Source organism: Heteronotia binoei, chromosome 7, assembly GCF_032191835.1.
Source record: "Heteronotia binoei isolate CCM8104 ecotype False Entrance Well chromosome 7, APGP_CSIRO_Hbin_v1, whole genome shotgun sequence".
In the NCBI taxonomy this organism is placed as follows: Eukaryota; Metazoa; Chordata; class Lepidosauria; order Squamata; family Gekkonidae; genus Heteronotia; species Heteronotia binoei.
In genome coordinates this window covers 253,125-275,160 of record NC_083229.1, presented here as the reverse complement: position 1 = coordinate 275,160, position 22,036 = coordinate 253,125, and the positions used below count along the sequence as shown (strand labels likewise).

The 22,036-nt window shown below is 51.9% G+C and overlaps 1 protein-coding gene across 1 annotated transcript in view; it reads right to left on the bottom strand.

Moving 5' to 3' along the window:
- Positions 1–6,271: 6,271 nt before the first annotated feature.
- Positions 6,272–22,036, bottom strand: part of IQANK1 (IQ motif and ankyrin repeat containing 1) — an 89,255-nt gene continuing 73,490 nt past the window's right edge. The window contains exons 8-14 of the mRNA XM_060243025.1: positions 21,345–21,399; positions 20,299–20,391; positions 15,013–15,121; positions 13,602–13,698; positions 9,928–10,062; positions 9,142–9,270; positions 6,272–6,479 (exon numbers count right to left, since the gene is read on the bottom strand). Of these exons, the coding sequence (XP_060099008.1) occupies positions 6,272–6,479; positions 9,142–9,270; positions 9,928–10,062; positions 13,602–13,698; positions 15,013–15,121; positions 20,299–20,391; positions 21,345–21,399 (826 nt within the window). The remainder of the gene's footprint in view (positions 6,480–9,141; positions 9,271–9,927; positions 10,063–13,601; positions 13,699–15,012; positions 15,122–20,298; positions 20,392–21,344; positions 21,400–22,036) is intronic.

Sequence of the window (22,036 nt, the reverse complement as noted above, 5' to 3'; positions counted from 1 at the left end):
AACTTAACTTCAGGGCCAGATGAACTGCATCCAAGGATTCTAAAAGAGCTTGCAGATGTAATTTCTGAGCCTCTGGCTATTATTTTTAAGAATTCTTGGAGAACAGGAGAGGTGGCAGAAGATTGGAGGCGAATATTGTCCCCATCTTCAAGAAGGGGGAAAGGAGGATCCCGGTAACTACCGACCCATCAGCTTGACATCTATACCTGGAAAAGTTTTAGAACAAATCATCAAACAGTCACTCCTGGAACATTTAGAAAGGATGGCTGTGATTACTAAGAGCCAGTATGGGTTTCTCAAGAACAAGTCATGTCAGACTAACCAGATCTCTTTTTGAGAAAGTGACTACCTTGCTGTATCAGGGGAATGCTCTAGACATAATTTATCTCGATTTTAGTAAGGCTTCTGATAAGGTTCCACATACTATCCTTGTTGACAAGTTGGTAAAATGTGGTTTGGATGCTGTAACCATTAGATGGATCTGTAACTGGTTAACAGATCGCACCCAAAGAGTGCTTGTGAATGGTTCCTCATCCTCTTGGAGAGGAGTGATAAGTGGAGTGCCTCAAGGATCTGTCCTGGGGCCTGTTTTGTTCGACATCTTTATAAATGATTTGGATGAAGGAATTGAGCTTATTAAATTTGCAGATCATACTAAATTGGGAGGGGTTGCAAATACAGTGGAAGGCAGAAACAGGATACAGGATGACCTTGGGCTGGAAAACTGGGCTAAAACCAATATAATGGAGTTTTAACAGGAAGAAATGTAAAGTTCTGCATTTAGGTAGGAAAAATCCAGTGCATGGTTATAGGATCGGGGAGACTTCTCTTAGCAATAGTATGTACACAAAAGGATCTAGGGGTCTTAGTGGACTATACGCTGAACATGAGTCAACAGTGTGATGCGGTGGCTAAAAAGGCAAATATAATTTTGGGGTGTATCAACAGAAGTATAGCGCCCAGGTCACATGAAAGTGATGGTATTGTTTTATTCTGCTCTGATAAGACCTCACCAGGAGGATTGTGTTCAGTTTTGGGCACCACATTTTAAGAAGGATACAGACAAGCTGGAACGGATCCATAAGAGGGTGACGAAGATGGTGAGGGGTCTGGAGGCCAAGTCCTATGAACAAAGGTTGAAGGAGCTGGAGATGTTTAGCCTGGAGAGGAGACGCCTGAGAAGCGATATGATCACCAGGTCCTTGAAGGGCTGTCATAGAGAGGATGATGTGGAGTTGTTTTCTGTGGCCCCAGAGGATAGGACCAGAACCAATGGGTTGAAATTAAATCAAAAGAGTTTCTGGCTCAACATTAGGAAGAACGTCCTGACCGTTAGAGCGATTCCTCAGTGGAACAGGCTTCCTTGGGAGGTGGTGGGCTCTCCTTCCTTGGAGGTTTTGAAACAGAGACTAGATGGCCATCTGACAGCAATGAAGATCCTGTGAATTTAGGGAAAGGTGTTTGTGTGAGTTTCCTGCATTGTGCAGGGGGTTGGACTAGATGACCCTGGAGGTTCCTTCCAACTCTATGATTCTACAAGCCGCTGTCAGAAGCTAAGATTATTAACAGACCAATATTTTAAAATGTTCTTAGGAAATAGCTTGGGCACCTCTTCTTTTAATTGGCATTAAAGTAATGCAGGATGCTACAACAATCTCAGCATTTCCAGGTTGGAAAAATACTGCAGTTGCTGAAATATCAAGGTCATAAAATGGTAAATGCAGATCAACTAGAGCTTGGAGAATTGATTTAAAGAGAGAGAAATATCTTCTCCAAACCAGCCAACAGGGTGGTGGGGGGCTTGAGAGCCATACAATATGTGTGGAAAGAGCTCCTGAGCCACAGTTTGGCCTCCTCTGTTCTGGGACATTCTTTCCCAAGCCAGGACAACTAGAGTGTTGTAATTATTTTAGTCATGTTGTTTGTAGTCCACTTTTCTTACTGAGACTCCCAGGGGGCTATTCAGTGTATAAACAATGCAGTCAATAGGATGAGGCCTCCCACAAGCAATGCAATCGGACTGGGATTGCAGAAAGGTGTTTAAGTGTTCAGCATTGGATTTATACCCCCACCCTTCATTACCTAAGGAGTCCCAGAGCGGCTTCCAAATCGCCTTCCCTTCCTCTCCCCACAACAGACACCCTGGGAGGGGAGGTGAGGCTGCAAGAGCTCTTGAGAAGACGACGTATACTTTGCCCTTCTCTCTGAATCAGAGACTCCAGAGCGGCTTACAATCTCCTATATCTTCTCCCCACACAACAGACACCCCTGTGAGGTGGGTGGGGGCCCTGAGAGAGCTCTGACAAAAGCTGCCCTTTCAAGGACAACTCCTGTGAAAGCTATGGCTAACCCAAGGCCATTCCAGCAGCTGCAATGGAGGAAAAATCAAACCCGGTTCTCTCAGATAAGAGTCTGTGCAACTTACCACTACCCCAAACTCTGAGAGAATTTGACTGACTCAAGGTCGCACCAGCAGCTGCATGGAGTGAAGAAGTGGGGAATCATACCCAGTTCTCCAAAATTAGAGTCCGCACTACACCAGACTTACTTACAAGCAGTAAGTAGCACTACTGTGCCCTGAGAACAAGGGTAACATAACATCATCCACACACCAAGGCTCCCCCCCCCCCCCCAGCACATCCCCTTGCTGCCTGCTGAGCTTTTTTGGAGAGTGGGGGGGGCGGGCACTGTAAGGCAAGGCTTGCTGGTGGCTGCCCTCATCCAGGAGGGGACAGAAGGAGCTGATCAGCCCCTGGGGCTCCGCTCCCCCCCTCTGGCTTTCCTGCTGGCTTCCAGTCATGACTTTCCAGGCATTCTCCTTGTGAGGCTCATTCTCCCTTCCCCAGGGACCATGTAAGGGGGGGGGGGGCAGGGGCATAGCCATTCACTTGCTCTGCTTCCTCCCCTGGCCAGGCACAGGGCCATTTCTTCGCCCCCTCTCCTCTCCCCCAGCAGGGCTTGGAACTTCCCCCCCCCCAGTCCCAGCTGAGCTCAGTTCTCCCTGGAGGGAAAAGGCACCTTTGGTTCTGCTGATCTCGAACAAGGTGGGGGTGGGGGAGTGGGAAGGGGAGCCAGGCAACCCACCCTGTTCGCTGCTGGGAGAATGCCCTGAAGCAGAAGAGGGACCTCTGCCCAACCTGCAAGTGCTGCTGGCCCTTCTGCGGTTGCCACAAGAGACCCCCGCGTGGTGCTGCCTCACCTGCAGCTCGCCAACTGGTTGCCCTCTGCTGGCTGTGGTCAGTGGCTTCGTGTTTTGCAGACAGAAAGGCCCCGGTGTGATCGCTGCTCACTACAGTCAAAAATACCAAATAAACCTTAGAACATAAGAGGCCATGTTGGATCAGGCCAATGGCCCATCCAGTCCAACACTCTGTCTCACCCAGTGGCCAAAAAACCAAGGTGCCATCAGGGGGTCCACCAGTGGGGCCAGGACACTAGAAGCCCTCCCACTGTGCCCCCCCCCCAAACACAAGAATACAGAGCATCACTTGCCCCAGACGTAAGAACACAAGAGAGGCCCTGTTGGAATCAGGCCAATGGCCCATCCAGCCCAAACACTCTAAAGTGTCACACTGGCCAAAAAAGGCCATCAGGGACAGTGGGGGCCAGGACACTAGAAGTCCTCTCACTGTTGCCTCTCCCAAGCACCAAGAATGCAGAGCATCACTGCCCCAGACAGAGTTCCAACAATATACTGTGGCTAAGAGCCGCTGATGAACCTCTGCTCCCAGATGTTTACCAAGTCCCCCCTTGAAGCTGGCTATACCTCTTGTGTGGCAGTGAATTCCACTTGTTAATCACAATTTGGGTGAAGAAGGACTTCCTTTTATCCTTTCTAACCCGACTGCTCAGCAATTTCATGGAGTGCCCACAAGTTCTTGTATTGTGTGAAAGAGAAAAAAAGTACTTCTTTCTCCTACCTTCTCCATCCCATGCCTAATCTGGTAAACCTCTACCATGTCACCCTTCAGTCGATGTTGCTGCAAGCTAAACAGCCCCAAGCATTTTAACCTTTCTTCATAGGGAAAGTGTTCCAACCCTTTAATCATTTTAGTTGCCCTTTTCTGGACTTTCTCCAATGCTATAATATCCTTTTTGAGGTGCAGTGACCAGAACTGCACACAGTACTCCAAATGAGGGTCGCACCATCGATTTATACAGGAGTATTATGATACTGGCTGATTTGTTTTCAATTCCCTTCCTAATAATTCCCAGCATGGTGTTGGCCTTTTTTATTGCAGTTGCATACTGTCGACATTTTCAGTGACTTATCTACCACAACCCCAAGATTTCTCTCTTGGTCAGTCTCTGCCAGTTCACACCCCATCAACTTGTATTTGTAGCTGGGATTCTTGGAGCATGGGACCCCAGTACTGAACTATCAAAACCTTTCTGGAAGTCAAGGTAAACAACATATGTTGGGGCCCCCCTTTGTCCACGTTTGCTCACCTCCTCAAAGAACTGTAACAGGTTAGTGAGGCAAGATCTTCCCCTTACAGAACCCGTGCTGAGTCTTCCTCAGTAACTTGTGTTCATCAATGTGCCTACTCATTCTGTCCTTGATAATGGTTTCTACCATCTTTCCCAGTATAGAAGTCAGACTGACTGGCCTGTAGTTTCCCGGATCTCCTTTTTTAAAGATGGGAGTGACATTTGCTACCTTCCAGTCCTCAGGAAAGAAGGCAGATTTCAATGAAAGATTACATATTTTTGTCAGGAGATCTACAAGTTCACCTTTCAGAACTCTTGGATGTATGCCATCCAGACCTGATGACTTATTAGTTTTTTAATTTGTCTATCAATTGTAGGATCTCCTCTCTTGTCACCTCAATCTGACTCAGGTCTTTCAACAACCCCTTCCAAAATTAGGAGTTCTGGAGCAAGCAAACACTTCTCATCTTCCACAGTGAAGACGGAGGCAAAAAATGCATTCAGTTTCTCAGCCATTTCCCTATTGTCCTTCAGTAGTCCTCTGCCCTGCCTGGCTAGTTTCCTGCTTCTAATGTATTTGAAGGAAATATATTGTATATTGTAGTTATTCACAATTTTCCGTACCACTTTAACACCTTTTATGCCTCTCAAACAACAAATTTGTAATGTTACCAGTATTACAGCAACTTATCACTAAGCACAGAAATTTAGCTGAAAGAGCTGTGAGGACGCTGAGCTGGGGGACGCCATTGAGCTACGTGAAAAATTGGGCCGATCACTTAAACTACGGGATATTAAATGCACAGTCAGTGGTGCAGGACCAATTGTTTTGGTCAGTGCAGCGAGAATACTGGTGAGGCAAAAAGAAAGATGCCAATAAAGAATACTGGCTTCTCAAAGAGATACATCATAATTTCATATCCCTTTGAAGAAGGAACGAAACAGACTGTACAGTCATTAAAACCATCAGGAGAATACTGGAAGAATATTTATAAGCACTGCAGTTAATGTTGTGTTTATATGTCCATCTAGCATCATCACAGCTCTTTCAGCTAAATTTCTGTACTTGGTAATAAGTGATTGTAATACTGGTGACATTGCAAACTTGTTGTTTTGAGAGGCCTAAAAGGTGTTAAAGTGATATGGAAGATTGTGAATAACTGCAATACACAATATATTTTTTGTAACACAGTTTTATTTGGTATTTTGGACTAGACACTCCTGTGGTTCTTGTCTTCTTTGATCACTACAGTCAAAAAGCAGGAGTAGGAAACAAGAACTTGGTTGTGGGGGGAGCACAGCTAGCCCCCAGACACCCACCCTGACCTCAGGAGCAGGGCTATGAAGGGGGGGGGGGGGAGGGGAAAACCTGCCCCTTTGCTCTTTCCCATCCCATTGGGGCTGCTGCACCCAGCTAGGCCAATCGCCCTAGGACAAAGGCTCACGGGGAAGCACCCATCCAACAACAAGTTTATTTTAAGGGCAAACTTTGCTGCGCCCCTTCCCTCCCCCCCCAAGGGCCAACACACTGAGAAGAAGTTTTCTGGGCTGAGGCTCCAGCAGGCCTCCCCCCCTCCCTTTCCTGTGCTGGCCATGCAGGACTCTCACCAGGCGGAAGGAAGCAGCTGTGGGAAGGGGGGCTCTCTTCTGCAGCCTCTCTTTCTGAAAGAGAACAGTCCCCCCCGCCACTCAGTGCAGCAGAGAACACAGCCCTGCAGAAGGCAATGCTGCCTGCCTTTCCCCGCGCGCCCCCCTGGCAGGGGGCAGCCTCTTTCCTCGGGCCCTGGAATGCATCCCACAAAGTGGCAGCCAGGCCAGAACTCGGGGTGTGGCGGTGGCTTTAATGGGAATGAGGGCAGGCGGTGCCTACCGGCTGCTCCTCCGGGACAGAACCACCCTGGATGGGGAACAGAGTCTGCAGGAGTTCCTCGGGAGGATGGTGCTGCTTCGTGACCACAAAGAGCTTGAAACTTCTCTCTGTCCGAGCAGCCTGGAATTCAGTGTCTGCATATTCTGGGCCGTCTGTTGGTCTCAGCAGGGAGAGGTACCTGTGGAAGGGGGACACGGAGCACAAGGGCTGTTTTTCTGAGAGGGGGGAGAGAAGCCGCTCCTCTGGCCTCATGGGGCAACCCATAAACACCGCCCCCCCCCCTCCCGTGAGACCACCTGCTCACACCTGCCTTGTCCGACAGAAATCTCATTCAGATTCTTTTGGCAGGAGTCTCTCTGCTTGTGACCCAGCTTTTGCTGCGGCCCAAGTCTGCCTGCTAGCCTGAACAGCACTGTGGGGGGGAGGAGAGGAGGGAGGGAGCCTGAACAGCACTGTGTGTGGGGAGAAGAAGAGGAGGAGGAGGGCAAGCAGGGGCCTGAACAGCACTGTGGGGGGAGGGGAGGGAGGAGGGCAAGCAGGGGCCTGAACAGCATTGTGGGGGGGGGAGAGGAGGAGGAGGAGGGCAAGCAGGGGGTCTGAACAGCACTGTGTGGGGGGGAGAGGAGGAGAAGAGCAAGCAGGGGCCTGAACAGCATCGTGGGGGGGGAGAGGAGGAGAGCAAGCAGGGGTCTGAACAGCACTGTAGGGAGGAGAGGAGGAGGAGGGCAAGCAGGGGCCTGAACAGCACTGTGGGGGGGGAGAAGAGGAGGAGGGTAAGCAGGGGTCTGAACAGCACTGTGTGGGGGGGAGAGGAGAGCAAGCAGGGGCCTGAACAGCATCGTGGGGGGGGGGAGGAGGAGGGCAAGCAGGGGTCTGAACAGCACTGTGAGGGGGGGGGGAGAGGGAGGAGAAGGGCAAGCAGGGGCCTGAACAGCATCGTGGGGGGGGAGAGGGAGGAGGGCAAGCAGGGGTCTGAACAGCACTGTATAGGGGGGGAGGAGAAGAAGGGCAAGCAGGGGCCTGAACAGCACTGTAGGGAGGAGGAGAGGAGGAGGAGGGGCAAGCAGGGGCCTGAACAGCACTGTGGGGGGAGAAGAGAGGAGGAGGGTAAGCAGGGGTCCTGAACAGCACTGTGTGGGGGGGGGAGAGGAGGAGGAGAGCAAGCAGGAGCCTGAACAGCATCCTGGGGGGGGAGAGGAGGAGGAGGACAAGCAGGGGTCTGAACAGCATCATGGGGGGGAGAGGAGGAGAGAAGGACAAGCAGGGGTCTGAACAGCACTGTGTATGGGGGGAGGAGAGGAGGAGAAGGGCAAGCAGGGGACTGAACAGCACTGTGGGGGGGAGGAGAGGAGGAGGAGGGCAAGCAGTGGTCTTAACAGCACTGTGTGGAGGGGAGAGAGGAGGAGGAGGGCAAGCAGGGGTCTGAACAGCACTGTGGGGGGGGGGAGAGGAGGAGAAGGGCAAGCAGGGGTTTGAACAGCACTGTATAGGGGGGGGAGAGGAGAAGAAGGGCAAGCAGGGGTCTGAACAGCACTGTATAGGGGGGGAGAGGAGGAGGAGGGCAAGCAGGGGCCTGAACAGCACTGTGGGGGGGGGGAGAAGAGGAGGAGGGTAAGCAGGGGTCTGAACAGCACTGTGGGGGGGGGAGAGGAGGAGGAGGAGGGCAAGCAGGGGCCTGAACAGCATCCTGGGGGGGGGAGAGGAGGAGGAGGGCAAGCAGGGGGTCTGAACAGCATCCTGGGGGGGGAGGAGAGGAGGAGGAGGGCAAGCAGGGGTCTGAACAGCATCATGGGGGGCAGAGGAGGAGAAGGGCAAGCAGGGGCCTGAACAGCATCCTGGGGGGGGGGGGAGAGGAGGAGGAGGGCAAGCAGGGGTCTGAACAGCAACAGCATCCTGGGGGGGGGGGAGAGGAGGAGGAGGGCAAGCAGGGGTCTGAACAGCACTGTGTGGAGGGGGAGAGGAGGAGGAGGGCAAGCAGGGGCCTGAACAGCACTGTGGGGGGGGGAGAGGAGGAGGAGGGCAAGCAGGGGCCTGAACAGCATCCTGGGGGGGGGGGAGAGGAGGAGGAGGGCAAGCAGGGGTCTGAACAGCACTGTGTGGAGGGGGAGAGGAGGAGGAGGGCAAGCAGGGGCCTGAACAGCACTGTGGGGGGGAGGAGAAGAGGAGGAGGGCAAGCAGGAGCCTGAACATCACTGTGTATGGGGGGGAGAGGAGGAGAAGGGCAAGCAGGGGCCTGAACAGCACTGTGGGGGGAGGAGAGGAGGGAGGGCAAGCAGGCGTATTGCTGTGACCACTGCAGTCTCTCCTCAGCCAGCACCTGCACAAGTGAGAAATCTGACAAGATCTAGGGGGAGGGGTTGTAGACACCTACTTGCTGGAGCAGAGAACAAGAGCTGCATTGAGTCAACCATACCCATGCAACCCCCCACCCCACGAACAGGTGCATCGCCAAAAGCCCTTCAGCAGGGATTCCCTCCCACCCCTCCTATGCACAACAAACCAGATTCCAGAAACCCCCTGGAAGGGCAGCAGGGCTTCTCAAATAGGCATTTTGGCCGGTCTTTTCTGTACTTTTCCAGGTAGAGAGAATCTGTATTTATAGAATGCCATTGCAATTACAGTATTTTAAAGAGTCTACTGTCTTCTTCACACTCTGGATGCAACCAAGGTGTCTTCGTCCATGACCTCCAGGAGACCAGACCCAGCGGCACCAACAGGGGTATCCCACCCCAGCAACCCGGGGGAGTCAGAGGGCAGCACGAGATGTCTCCTTACGTCTCCCCCCCCCCAAAGGCACTGGGCTGCTCGCAGGCGAGCCAAGGATGATGTGGCAGGCCTACCTCTCGTTTGCAAGGATGGTTCTACTCAGCACAGCCTCCGCCAGGCCTGGCTCCAGCCGTTCCAGCTGCTTTTTCACAGTGTCAAACATGTTCACTTCCATCATGTCAAAGACTAAGGGTTTTCCATACCTGCAAAAGGGGACAGACGGAAGAGAAGGGCAACCCTGCCAGCTGAGCCATGGAACTGCCCAGCCTCTACCCCCCCCCCCGCCTCCTGAACAGCATCGTGGGGGAGAAGAGGAGGAGGGCAAGCAGGGGCCTGAACAGCACTGTGGGGGGGAGAGGAGGAGGAGGGCAAGCAGGGGCCTGAACAGCACTGTGTGGGGGGAGAGGAGGAGGAGGGCAAGCAGGGGCCTGAACAGCATCGTGGGGGGGAGAGGAGGAGGGCAAGCAGGGGCCTGAACAGCATCGTGGGGGGGAGAGGAGGAGGAGGACAAGCAGGGGCCTGAACAGCATCGTGGGGGGGAGAGGAGGAGGAGGGCAAGCAGGGGCCTGAACAGCACTGTGGGGGGGGAGAGGAGGAGGAGGGCAAGCAGGGGCCTGAACAGCACTGTGGGGGGGGGGGAGAGGAGGAGGAGGGCAAGCAGGGGCCTGAACAGCACTGTGGGGGGGAGGCTGTTCAGCCTCCTGCCTCTACCCCTCCAGCCTCCTTCCAGCACACCACTGGTTCACAATGCTGCAGGGCAGCTCTTCCCTGAATGCCCCACCACAGCCCTTGGCCAAGTTGGAATTGCTATATCTCTGCCCCCCCCCCCCAAAAAAAGAATATTCAGCTTTCCTCCCTACCGAATGGCCCCCAGCAGTGCTAGACGGATGGTTTCCACGCTCATGTCACTGGGATTCACAGCATTCAGGTAGTTGGTATCACGATAGCGCAAGAAGATGGCGGCTTGGCCAGAGGGATCAATTACTAGTGGCCACCTGTGGAGGCAGGAGGAGGAGGAGAAAGAAATGCACAGTGGATGCTGTTGAAGAGATGCAACCTTCTACGCCAGCTCTCCCAGGCATCCCAAGCTGCATACCACAAGCACCCCCCCCCCCCTTGTTCCCAGGCACCATTCAAAGTGCTGGCTCTTCCACTAAGGCCTTCAATGGTTTAGCGCCAGCCTGGTGTTTGAAGGACTGGCCTTCTTCCCTATTGTCCAACTCGCCTGCTAAGATCTGCCTCAAAGCCCTGCTGTCTCCACCTCTGCTTCAGAGATGAGGAGGGTGGAAACCAGACAGGGCTTTCTCAGTGGTGGAATACCCTTAAATCCCATCCCCCCAAAGGCTCACCTCGTGCCTACATTGCTTGTTTTGTTGTAGGCACCTCTGTTCACCCAAGCTTGCAATTAAGAGTTGATAGTATTTTAGTCTGGAAACTCTTATTTTAAGAACATCAGAAGAGCCGTGCTGGATCAAACAGTGAGGGTTCATCCAGTCCAGCATCCTCCAGTCTCACAAAGTGGCCAACCATTTCCTCTGGAGGGCCAACAACAGGGCATGGAGACCGAAGCCTCCCCTTGAGAAGAACATCAGAAGAGCCCTGTTGGATCAGACCAGGGAGGGTCCATCTAGTCCAGCCTCCTGCCTCACACAGTGGCCAACCAGTTCCTCTGGAGGGCCAACAACAGGGCAGAGAGGCCGAGGCCTTCCCCTGAGAAGAACCTCAGAAGAGCCCTGCTGGGTCAGGCCAGTGAGGGTCCATCTAGTCCAGCCTCCTGGCTCACACAGTGGCTGACCAGTTTCTCTGGAGGGCCAACAACAGAGCAGAGAGGCCAAGGCCTTCCCCTGAGAACAACATCAGAAGAGCCCTGCTGGATCCGACCAGTGAGGGTCCATCTAGTCCAGCCTCCTGCCTCACACAGTGGCCAACCAGTTCCTCTGGAGCAGTGGTCCCCCACCTTTTTGGCACCAGCGACCAGTTTTGTGGAAGACAATTTTTCCAAGGACAGTGGGGGGGAGAGGGAGATCATTTCGGGATGATACAATTGTGCACTTTATTTCTAAAGTGTTTGGCATGGTGGTTAAGTGTGTGGACTCTTATCTGGGAGAACCGGGTTTGATTCCCCACTCCTCCACTTGCAGCTGCTGGAATGGTCTTGGGTCAGCCATAGCTTCTCCCAGAATTGTCCTTGAAAAAGCACCTTCTGGGAGAGCGCTCTCAGCTCCACCCACCTCACAGGATGTCTGTTGTGGGGGAGGAAGATAAAGGAGATTGTGAGCCACCCTGAAATCCAATGTCTTCTTATTATTACTACTACTACCTTGTAATACATAATGAAATAATTATACAACTCACAGTCTGGTTGCTAACAGGCCACAGACTGGTACCAGTCCACGGACGGGGGGGTTGGGGACCCCTGCTCTGGAGGACCAAGAACAGGACGCAGAGGCCAAGGCCTTCATAAGAACAGCCCTACTGGATCAGACCGGTGGGGTCCATCCAGTCCAGCATTCTCATCTCACACAGAGGCCAACCAGTTCCTCTGGAGGTTCCTCTAGGATTTTATTCACAGAATCACAAGTGTAGGGAGGGGCTGTAATGCTGGGTTTTAATTAATATCTTTTAATGTAAGCCACCATAGGCCGGTTCCTGAAGAGGCCGAGGCCTTCCCCTGAGAAGAACACCAGAAAAGCCCTGTTGGATCAGACCAGGGAGGGTCTATCTAGTCCAGTCTCCTGTCTCACACAGTGGCCAGCCAGTTCCTCTGGAGGGCCAAGAATAGGGCAGAGAGGCCGAGGACTTCCCCTGAGAGGAACCTCAGAAGAGCCCTGCTGGGTCAGACCAGGGAGGGTCCATCTAGTCCAGCCTCCTGTCTCACACAGTGGCCAGCCAGTTCCTCTGGAGGGCTAACAACAGGGCAAAGAGGCCGAGGCCTTCCCCTGAGAAGAAAGTCAGAAGAAGAAGAAGAAGATATTGGATTTATATCCCGCCCTCCACTCCGAAGAGTCTCAGAGCGGCTCACAATCTCCTTTACCTTCCTCCCCCACAACAGACACCCTGTGAGGTGGGTCGGGCTGGAGAGGGCTCTCACAGCAGCTGTCCTTTCAAGGACAACCTCTGCCAGAGCTATGGCTGACCCAAGGCCAATCCAGCAGGTGCAAGTGGAGGAGTGGGGAATCAAACCTGATTCTCCCAGATAAGAGTCCACACACTTAACCACTACACCAAACCGGCTCTGGACCCGGGTGGGTCCATCTAGTCCAGCCTCCTGTCTCACACAGGGACCAGCAAGTTCCTCTGGAGGGCCAACAACAGGGCAGAGAGGTTGAGGCCTTCCCCTGAGAAGAACCTCAGAAGAGCCCTGATGGTCAGACCAATGAGGGTCCATCTAGTCCAGCATCCTTTCTTACACAGTAGCCAACCAGTTCCTCTGGAGGGCCCACCACAGGGCAGAGAGGCTGAGGCCTTCCCCTGAGAAGAACCTCAGAAGAGCCCTGATGGTCAGACCAGGGAGGGTCCATCTAGTCCAGCCTCCTGTCTCACACAGGGGCCAGCAAGTTCCTCTGGAGAGCCAACAACAGGGCAGAGAGGTTGAGGCCTTCCCCTGAGAAGAACCTCAGAAGAGCCCTGATGGTCAGACCAATGAGGGTCCATCTAGTCCAGCATCCTTTCTTACACAGTAGCCAACCAGTTCCTCTGGAGGGCCCACCACAGGGCAGAGAGGCTGAGGCCTTCCCCTGAGAAGAAAATCAGAAGAGCCCTGATGGATCAGACCAGGGAGGGTCCATCCAGTCTAGCATCCTGTCCCAGACAGTGGCCAACCAATTCCTCTGGAGGGCCAACAATGAGGCAGAGAGGCCAAGGCCTTCCTCTGAGAACACCAGAAGAGCCCAGTGAGGGTCTATCTAGTTCAGCATCCCGTCTCACACAAGGGCCAGCAACAGAGCATAAGAGGTCCAAGGCCTTCCCTGAGGTTGCCTCCTGACTCTGGGATTCTGAGGCATAGGGCTTCTCAACGTGAAGGTTAATAATAATAATAATAATAATTTTTTATTTCTATCCCGCCCTCCCCGCCGAAGCAGGCTCAGGGCGGCTCACAGCATAAAACACACATTACATCAGTTGCAATTATAAAACACGGTTAAAACAATTACAACCGTAGTCACCATGGGCAGTGGCTACTGATGCACTTTCCCTCCATGAATCTAATCCACTTTTAGAGATGTTTACTCCTGTGGCCATCACTACATCCTCGCGCAACAAATCCCACATTCTAATCAAGCTGTCAGTGGTGTCTCTGCATAGCCTTATTTGGGGCTGGGATTTTATTCACAGAATCACAAGAGTAGGGAGGGGCTGTAATGCTGGGTTTTAATTAATATCTTTTAATGTAAGCCACCATAGGCCGGTTCCTGGAGTGGTGGTATAGCATTTTCAGAACCACTCAGTCCCTTGTGATGAAGGCTCCAGGGCCATTTCCTGGTCAAGAGTGGGGGGGGGGCAAGGGAAGGGGGTGCAAATCCATGCAACTCACCGCCCATCAGAGTGGATTTTCCCGCCCACATCTTTGAAGAGCACATCGTCCAGCTCCTGGATGGAACACCGCAGGGCCTGAAACTCAGCTGGGGCCTCTGGCAAAGGAGAGCACAGCAAGAGAGAAGAGGGTGGGGGAGCTCTGGGCAGCGATCTCCACCCCCCCTCCCCACAGGAATCCTCCACACCAGCCCCCCTGCAGCTCTTTCGGAAGGGGGAAAGGGGCAGGCTCTGGTCTCACGGAGGGCCCTTTTGTTGCGGAGTGCCAGAAAAGGGGCTTCAATCAATCTTTAAAGCTCTTCTCAATTGAAACAGAGTTACTGAGGGCAAAACCCTCCTCTGAGCTGTTTGGGAGGGAGAGGCTGACAGAAACCTCTGGAGAGCCCTGCAGCCCTCAGGGACGAAGGGAGGAGGAACCCAGACTCAAGTGAAATCCAAGGGACACTTGAGAAGCCCGGAGGGGCATCACTTCTCACCTCCTGGCAGCAATTCAGCCCCAGCTGGCCAGGGGGGAGGGGCTGCCCATACTTGTGGGGCACCTAGAGAGGACTGGCAGGGGCACCCAGGGACCACTTGGAGAAGGGAACAAGCTCTGGCCGAAACGGCTTTCTTCTCCAAGGAGGGCTGAAGCCTACATAAAGGACAGGTTCGCAGTGCCATCATTCACCCAGGTGTCAAACTGAGGGGTGCAGTTCACATAAGAGAACATATTGGATCAGGCCAATGGCCCATCCACTCCAACTGCTGTGCATCCAGATGTTTGTGCACCCACACAGTGGCCAAAAAACCCAGGTGCCATCAGGAGGTCCATCAGTGGGGCCAGGACACTAAAAGCCCTCCCACTGTTGCTCCCCCCCCAAGCAACAAAAATACAGAGCACCACTGCCCCAGTAAGAGAGTTCCAACAATACATTGTGGCTAATAGCCACTGATGGACCTCTGCTCCAGGTGTTGATCCAATCCCCTCTTGAAGCTGGCTATGCTTGTAGCTGCCACCACCTCCTATGGCAGTGAATTCCACGTTAATCACCCTTTGGGTGAAGGACTTCCTTTTATCCATTCTAACTTGATTGCTCAGCAATTTCATGGAGTGAGAAAAGGAGAAAAGTCCTTCTTTCTCTACCTTCTCTATCCCATGCATAATCTTGTCAACCTCCATCATGTCATCCCGCAGTCGACATTTCTCCAAGCTAAAGAGCCACAAGCGTTTTAACCTTTCTTCCAACTCTTTAAGCCTCCTAGTTGCCCTTTTCTGGACTTTTTCCAACGCTATAATATCTTTTTTGAGGTGTGGTGACCAGAATTGAACACAGCACTCCCAATGAGGCTGCCCCATCGATTTATTATTATGATACTGGCTGATTTCTTTTCCATTCCCTTCCTAAGAAGCCCCAGCATTTCTGATCACCTACCTCCCTGCATCTGTTCCCGCAACTGGAGCCGGGCCAGCGACAGCTTCTCCTCTGCCTCCTCCACCTCCAGCCGCAGTTTCTGAACCAGCCCTTCTGCGTCAGCAATGGCCTTCAATAGACAGTGGGCACAAGCAAGGGAGCGAATGTGACTTCCTTCCCACCATTGCTGTTTCCCTGCTCCATTCAACGCAAGAGATACTCTGGGTGGTCAAAGGCTGCATTGGGGCTTAATCTGAAAGGAACGTCTTATACCACCACCAGACAGGAGAATGGCAACTAAAATCCTTCATTAGTTATACGTTGGTCCTTTATTTATTTATTTAAAATCTTTATTTTCGCCTCCCCTCCAAAACACGTCCATGAAGGCTCCCAGTTTGGTGCAGTGGTGAAGTGTGCGGACTCTTATCTGGGAGAATCGGGTTTGATTCCCCACTCTTCCACTTGCACCTGCTGGGATGGCCTTGGGTCAGCCATAGCTCTTGCAGAGGTTGTTCTTGAAAGGGCAGCTGCTGTGAGAGCCCTCTCAGCCCCACCTGCCTCACAGGCTGTCTTTTGTGGGGGAAGAAGATAAAGGAAATTGTGAGCCACTCTGAGACTCTGTCCTTGAAAGGGCAGCTTCTGGGAGAGCTCTCTCAGCCCCGCCTGCCTCACAGGGTGTTGTGGGGGAAGAAGATAAAGGAGATTGACAGCCACTCTGAGACTTTGAGATTCAGAGTGGAGGGTGGGATATAAATCTAATAGCAGCAGCAGCAGCACACTATCGACCAGTCTCAAATTTACCCTTTTGGGGGGAAATTATTGAGAGGGTAGTAGTGTTACAGTTACAGAGTTTTCGGGAGGACGCTTCCATCCAAGACTCCCACCAGTTCGGCTTCCGGCCTGGTCATGGGATGGAGACAGTTCTGGTCACCCTAGTGGATGACCTCCAGCAGCATCTGGATCGAAGCGGCTGGCGGTACTGATGTTGTTAGACCTATCAGCTGTGTTCGATACGGTCGACCATCAGTTGCTAGTCCGCTGCCTCGCCGACGCAAGGATTCAGGGGCTAGCCTTACAGTGGCCTTCCTGTTTCCTATGCGGCTGGAGACAAAGGGTGTCAATTGGGGGAGAGTCGTCCCAGAGACACCTGCTTAATTGCGGTTTGTCTCAGGGAGCGGTTCTCTCCCCAATGTTGTTTAACATTTACATGCGATCCCTTGCCCAGATTGCCTGGAGGTATGGGCTGGATTGCCATCAGTACGCGGATGACACCCAGGTCTATCTACTGATGAACGGCGACCTGGCGCTGTCCCAGAAAACCTGGATCAGGCACTGAAAGCTGTGGTTGGTTGGCTTAAGCTGAGCCGACTGAAGCTGAATACGACAAAGACAGAGGTCCTTTGCCTGAGTCGCAGCAGCCTGGGCAGGGAAATCCCCCTGCCAGCCTTTGATGGGCGCCACTGTCAATGGCGCCCAAGGTCAGAAGCTTGGGGGTGCTGTTGGAAGCCTCCCTGTCAGTGGAGCAACTGTGAAATCCGCCTTTTTTCATCTGAGGCAGGCTAAACAGTTGGTTCCCTTCCTCAATCTCTGTGACCTGGCAATGGTGATCCACGCAATAGTCACCTCGAGATTGGACTACTGTAATGCCCTCTACTTGGGGCTGCCTTTGTCGTGAATTCGGAAACTCCAGCTAGTGTAGAATGCGGCTGCTAGGCTGTTACTGGGGCTGCCCAAGTAGGAGCACATACAGCCAGCACTGCAGGAACTGCACTGGCTACCAATAGTGTACCGGATTCGTTACAAGGTGCTAGCTATTCCTTTTAAAGCCCTGTATGGCCGAGGACCCATTTATTTGAGGGACCATCTGTCCTCACACATTCTCCAGAGAATACTAAGATCTGGATCCCAACATCTCCTAGTGATCCCTGGGCTGAGGGAGGCGAGATTAGTGACCACCAGGGATCGGGCCTTTTCAGTGGCAGCCCCATCCTGGTGGAATACACTGCCGGAAGAGGTTAGGCCTTGCGGGACCACGCTCAGTTCCGCAAGGCCTGTAAGATCGTTCTCTTCCGGCAGGCCTTCAACGGATCGTAGGAGATTTCTGGAATAACTGCCATCCTGGAACGATGAGGAACATCTAATGTGTTAGCACCAAACTGTATATTGTCTTAATGTATAGGTTTTAACTTATCTATTTAAATGGTTTTTATTGTTTTATGACAGTGATCACAGCATGCCATGACTCCGATGTAAGCCATCCTGAGCCTGCCTTGGCGGGGAGGGCGGGGTGTAAATCGAATTAAACATTAAACATTTTCTTCTTCTTCCCCCCTCCCCAATGGCTAGAAGAACAGCAACACAACAGCATCGAATAACACCCACCCATTTGTCAAACACGAGTATCACAAAAAACAGCCGCACCCATAAGCCAAAGAGAAGGAAACACAAATGCTTTGCTCTGCTTCTCGGGCACAAAAGCTGTCTGCAGCTGCAGCTGGGAAGCAGCAGAGAGGGCGGGGGCTGCCCTCCTTGCCTCCTCGCTGGCCTTCAGTCTGCTGGGAATCCACCAGGGAAGCCAAGGCAGAGAGATCATGGGCATGGAAATGTGGGCCCCAAGGCATTGAGAGTTTTAAAGGTAAGAACCAGCACATTCAAAAGGACCCAGAACCAAACAGTCAACCAAGAAAGCTGCCCCAAAACAGCTGGCTGGTTGGCCACTATGTAAAACAGGAGGCTGGACTGACAGAGTAGTAGTAGAAGCGCCCACTGGGCCACTCTGGTCAGACCAGTCTCAGTTGCAGCTCTAAGGAAGACACTCACACAGACAGCCGGTTCAACAAACTGTGTTGGGTTCAGGCAGACATCAGAGTCAAGAAGCAGTCCAATAGTCATACACTTATATCCAATAAAGCCAGGCAGAAGTACAAAGTCCAATAGAATAGTCAATACACAGTCCACAGTCATCAATTCCAAGATCCATCCAACAGTATGCCACGCTATATCCGTCCTTTCCTATCCCACACTGAACAGGTAGCAGGCTACTGCATTTCAAGTCGCCTTAGCCAATCCCATTCCAAATTGGTTAAAGGCTCACACCTGATGACACTTTAGCACCTGTACTCAAGGATGACACAATCCCTTGGCAGTTCCAATTCATCTTAAAGGACACTGACATGGAAGATCGGCCTGATCTTGCAGAGCTGTTTTAAGACAAAGGAAGTAAAACCAAAACTAATCCACATAATCGTCCTGCTTATACCTGCCTTCTTCTTCTTTATTGTTCAGCTTGTGCCAAATTTTAGATTATAGAAGGCAGGTCCCTGCTGAGGACCTTGCAAAAAGCTAAACACCTAAAATCCTGTGTGGGAAACTGTCTGTCTGTCGACTGGGTAGATGTCAGGCGATTCTGCTTCTGTGAGGGAAGTAACACTACATTATCTGTATGCCTCTGGCTGGCCTGGCGCATCTGAGTGGGCCAGGCGGGTGGCTGCTTAGGGTGGCACCAGGCGCCTCTTCCTGCCCCCAAGCAGACTTTTTGGGAGGCTGAGCTGCCAGGGGTGCTGGGGAAGCTCACAAATAAAACTGTGAATGGGTCATTCTATTAGTGTGATAATTTTGTAATACTGAGAGTGTTGGAAATTTAGCTCACTGAAGCATTGCAAGTATATTGTTATGTATAAAGGTATATTACTAATTTTATTCTAGTTGGATATTATCACGAAGTGCTTTTGTTACAGTGCATATGTGGAATTGCACAAAGGACAACTCGAAACAGTAAACTCTATTTATTGGATTTAATAATTATTCTATGCTTATATACTACTCGACCAATATTGTCTAATTGTCATTGACCTCTATATAATGTATTGTTTTTTGTGAGACTGTTAATTGTCTTTACCATACAAATTTGCCACTTAGATTCTGTGATTTAGGCAGATTGTGAGAAGCAGGGCAGGAAGGGCTGCATCAGTGCTTAGTTCTTGTGGCCCCAAAGAAACGCTGATCACAACTTTGGGTTGGGCAGCAATTTTTCTCCAGGCCAGTTTGGCCAGGGATCCTAGAGGATTTTGCCATCTTCTGGGCATGGAACAGGTGCTACTAGGGGCATGTGGGGAGGAGGTACTACTTGTGAATTCCCTGCACTGTGCAGGGGGTTGGACTAGATAGCCCTAGAGGTTCCTTCCAATCCTATGATGCTAAATATGAGACCTGCAAGGCATGTGAAAAAACACTAGACTCTGGACACACATGGTGGTGGAGTAAGTTTGCTGCGACCGTGTGGCCATTTCTGCCCATTTCTTAGCTCTATGAACAATATGCTCAGATAACCCCTCTCAAGTAACTGATCCTCAAGCTTTTTTGCATCTTCCTGAAATTGACCCATCTCAGAAGAATTCCTCATTATTCTTCAAAACTGTCCTACAGTAAATTATCACATAACCATGATCGTTAAAACTGTTTGGAATTTGTTTACAAGACCTTTGAATGTACTTATGACTTTATTTGGACTTCTAAGATTGTTTCAGTCTTCTATTTTAATATAATTAGAGTTTAAGTTGTTAGAGAATTGTAGAATATAATTTGGTATTGTTATTTGTATTTGTTCTTTGTGTTGTATTTGTAGTGCCTCATAAATTCTGTGGCTAAATATTCACACAGCCCTTTTAAATTTTAATATGCATTTTCATATCTATTCCTTGTTATCTACCTTGGCCTCAGTGTCTGTCTGTCTTACAACTAGCAGAAACCCAGCCCACCAGATATAAATGAAGGTAAACCGGGAAACGGAGTGGGGTGGGGGGAGAGGACACATAAGACTGCAGCCTCCTCATCTTGGTAGTATGGCTGAAACTGGTCTGCAAAAAGGCAAGCTACACCCCCTACCCCACCCACCCCACCCCCTGTATTGCCTGCCGCACTACTAAGCAGAACACCTGACTTAACTGTGTGAGAGAGAGTGCCGCTGAGCAGCAGGTTGCTAGTTGGTTTTGCCACATGCTGGGAAGCCATGAGGGGTGGAGGGTTGGCAGGCTGCCCTATCAGAAGCCCTCTGCATGTGTGTATGTGTGTGCATGCCCCCATGCACTGGGGAATGGGTCATTGTGCTGGTGGGGGCATTGTGTCAAAATGCTCCCTTTAAGAGGCCAATGTCTGAGGCTTGCCCAGCAGACAGGCAGGCAGCAGAGAGCATCCTGGCAACAGCTCACCATCCTTTCTTACGGAACTGCAGGGCTCAGCTGAGGGCAGCTCAAGCAGCTTCCTTTCCTAGAATGTCCATGTGCCAAGGGAGGTGAGGTTGGCGCTCACCTGGAGAGTGATTTCTGCATTGCCCATCTGTTTCCGCTGGCATTTGTCATGCTCAGTTATGCGCCGGTTCAGCTCACAGTAGGCCTGCTGCAGCTGCAAGAGAAAACACCTTTGTTCTTTTGGATGCCACCGGAACCTGCTCCTGTCCGATCACAGAACAGCACTTAGCAGAGGAAGCTCCCAGTAAGAAACAGGCTGATTCCCTCCCTCTTGGGTGGTGCCATGCCACCATCAAGGTAGCCCAAGTAGCGGCCACTGCCACATCGGCCTTTTGTCACCTTAGGTGGATAAGGCAGTTGGTTCCCTTCCTTGAATGCAGTGACTTCGCGACTGTGATCCATGCTACGGTCACCTTGAGACTAGACTACTGTAATGCCCTCTACATGGGGCTGCCCTTGTCTCAAACCTGGAAGCTGCAGCTGGTGCAGAATGAAGCAGCCAAGTTGTTACTGGAACTCCCCATAAGGGAGCACATTCAACCTGTACTGAAAGCGCTGCCCTGGCTGCCTGTGGCATTCCGGATCCAAAATGCTGGTGCTGACCTTTAAAGCCCTAGAGGACCTGGGCAGGACTGCCTTTCCCCGCACATTTCCCAGAGAGCACTGCATTCAGGGACTCCGAATCTCCTGGTGATCCCTGGGCCGAAGGAGTGCATTCCCAGGCAACATCAGACTGAATTATTCCGTCTCTCGTTCAGTGAATAATTTGGGAGACTGCTGCCAAGTCACTGCAGAACTGACTGCCTTTGCCACCATCACTGCTCCAATATTATCAGCGCCATACTTTATGAGATCACTGGATGGTACTGGCGATGATGTCTCATTGATGGCTGTATTTTAAAATGATCCATAGATTGTATTTTATGGCATTGTATAGCTCCTGTTATTGTTTTATGATTTTTTTATGGCCATAACGGTTTGTTAGCTGGCCTGAGCCCACCTGCGGGGAGGGCAGGATATAAATCCAATAAAATAAAATAAAAACCAGGTTGCAGCCGAGGGGCCAAAGGGGGCAGTGAGAGAAGGGGAGGGGGGCTCGGCTCTCACCTCCTTGCTGCGTCTCTCATGCTCCTTGGCCAGCTGCTCCACCTCCTCGGCCATCCTGCGGAAGGAGAGAAGAGCACCAGAGAGAGCACAAAGTCTGTTGTGTGACACTCACTCACGCCCCCTCCTCAGTCCTCAGGCTTCCCTCCCTCACTCCCTTTCACTCTTTTCCAGCAGCAGCAACAGGCCTTCCATAGAAGCCAACTGAGCTCTCGGCTTCTTTGCTTATTGACTTAACTCACACCTCATACTCTATCCCACAGTGCAGGTGGCAAGACGTGGTCTTTGCTGCCCTGGCCACGATAGCCCAGGGCAAGAGAAGAATCAAGCCACACCCCAAAGCTCCCAATGCAGAGAGTCTGGCTCCTCCCTCAGGTGTAGGTAAAGCCTCCCCCCAGCCCCGACTCAGCCAACCACCTGATCCCCATTTCTGAAGGGTCTGGCTTCAGCCTGACCAATTGACTACAGCATCCCCGCAGGAAAGCGAGGCTGAGATCCAGGCAGAAGGTATGGCTGGGCGTCATCCGCATACTCACAGTACCCAATTCCAGACCTCCTGACAATCTGCCCCAGAGGGCCCATACAGATAGTAAACAACATTGGGGAGAGGAATGACCCCTGCGGGACTCCATGAACTCCCCCCCCCCAGCATCCCTGGAGAAAGGAGAAGACCCTCACCCCCCCCCACCCGGAGG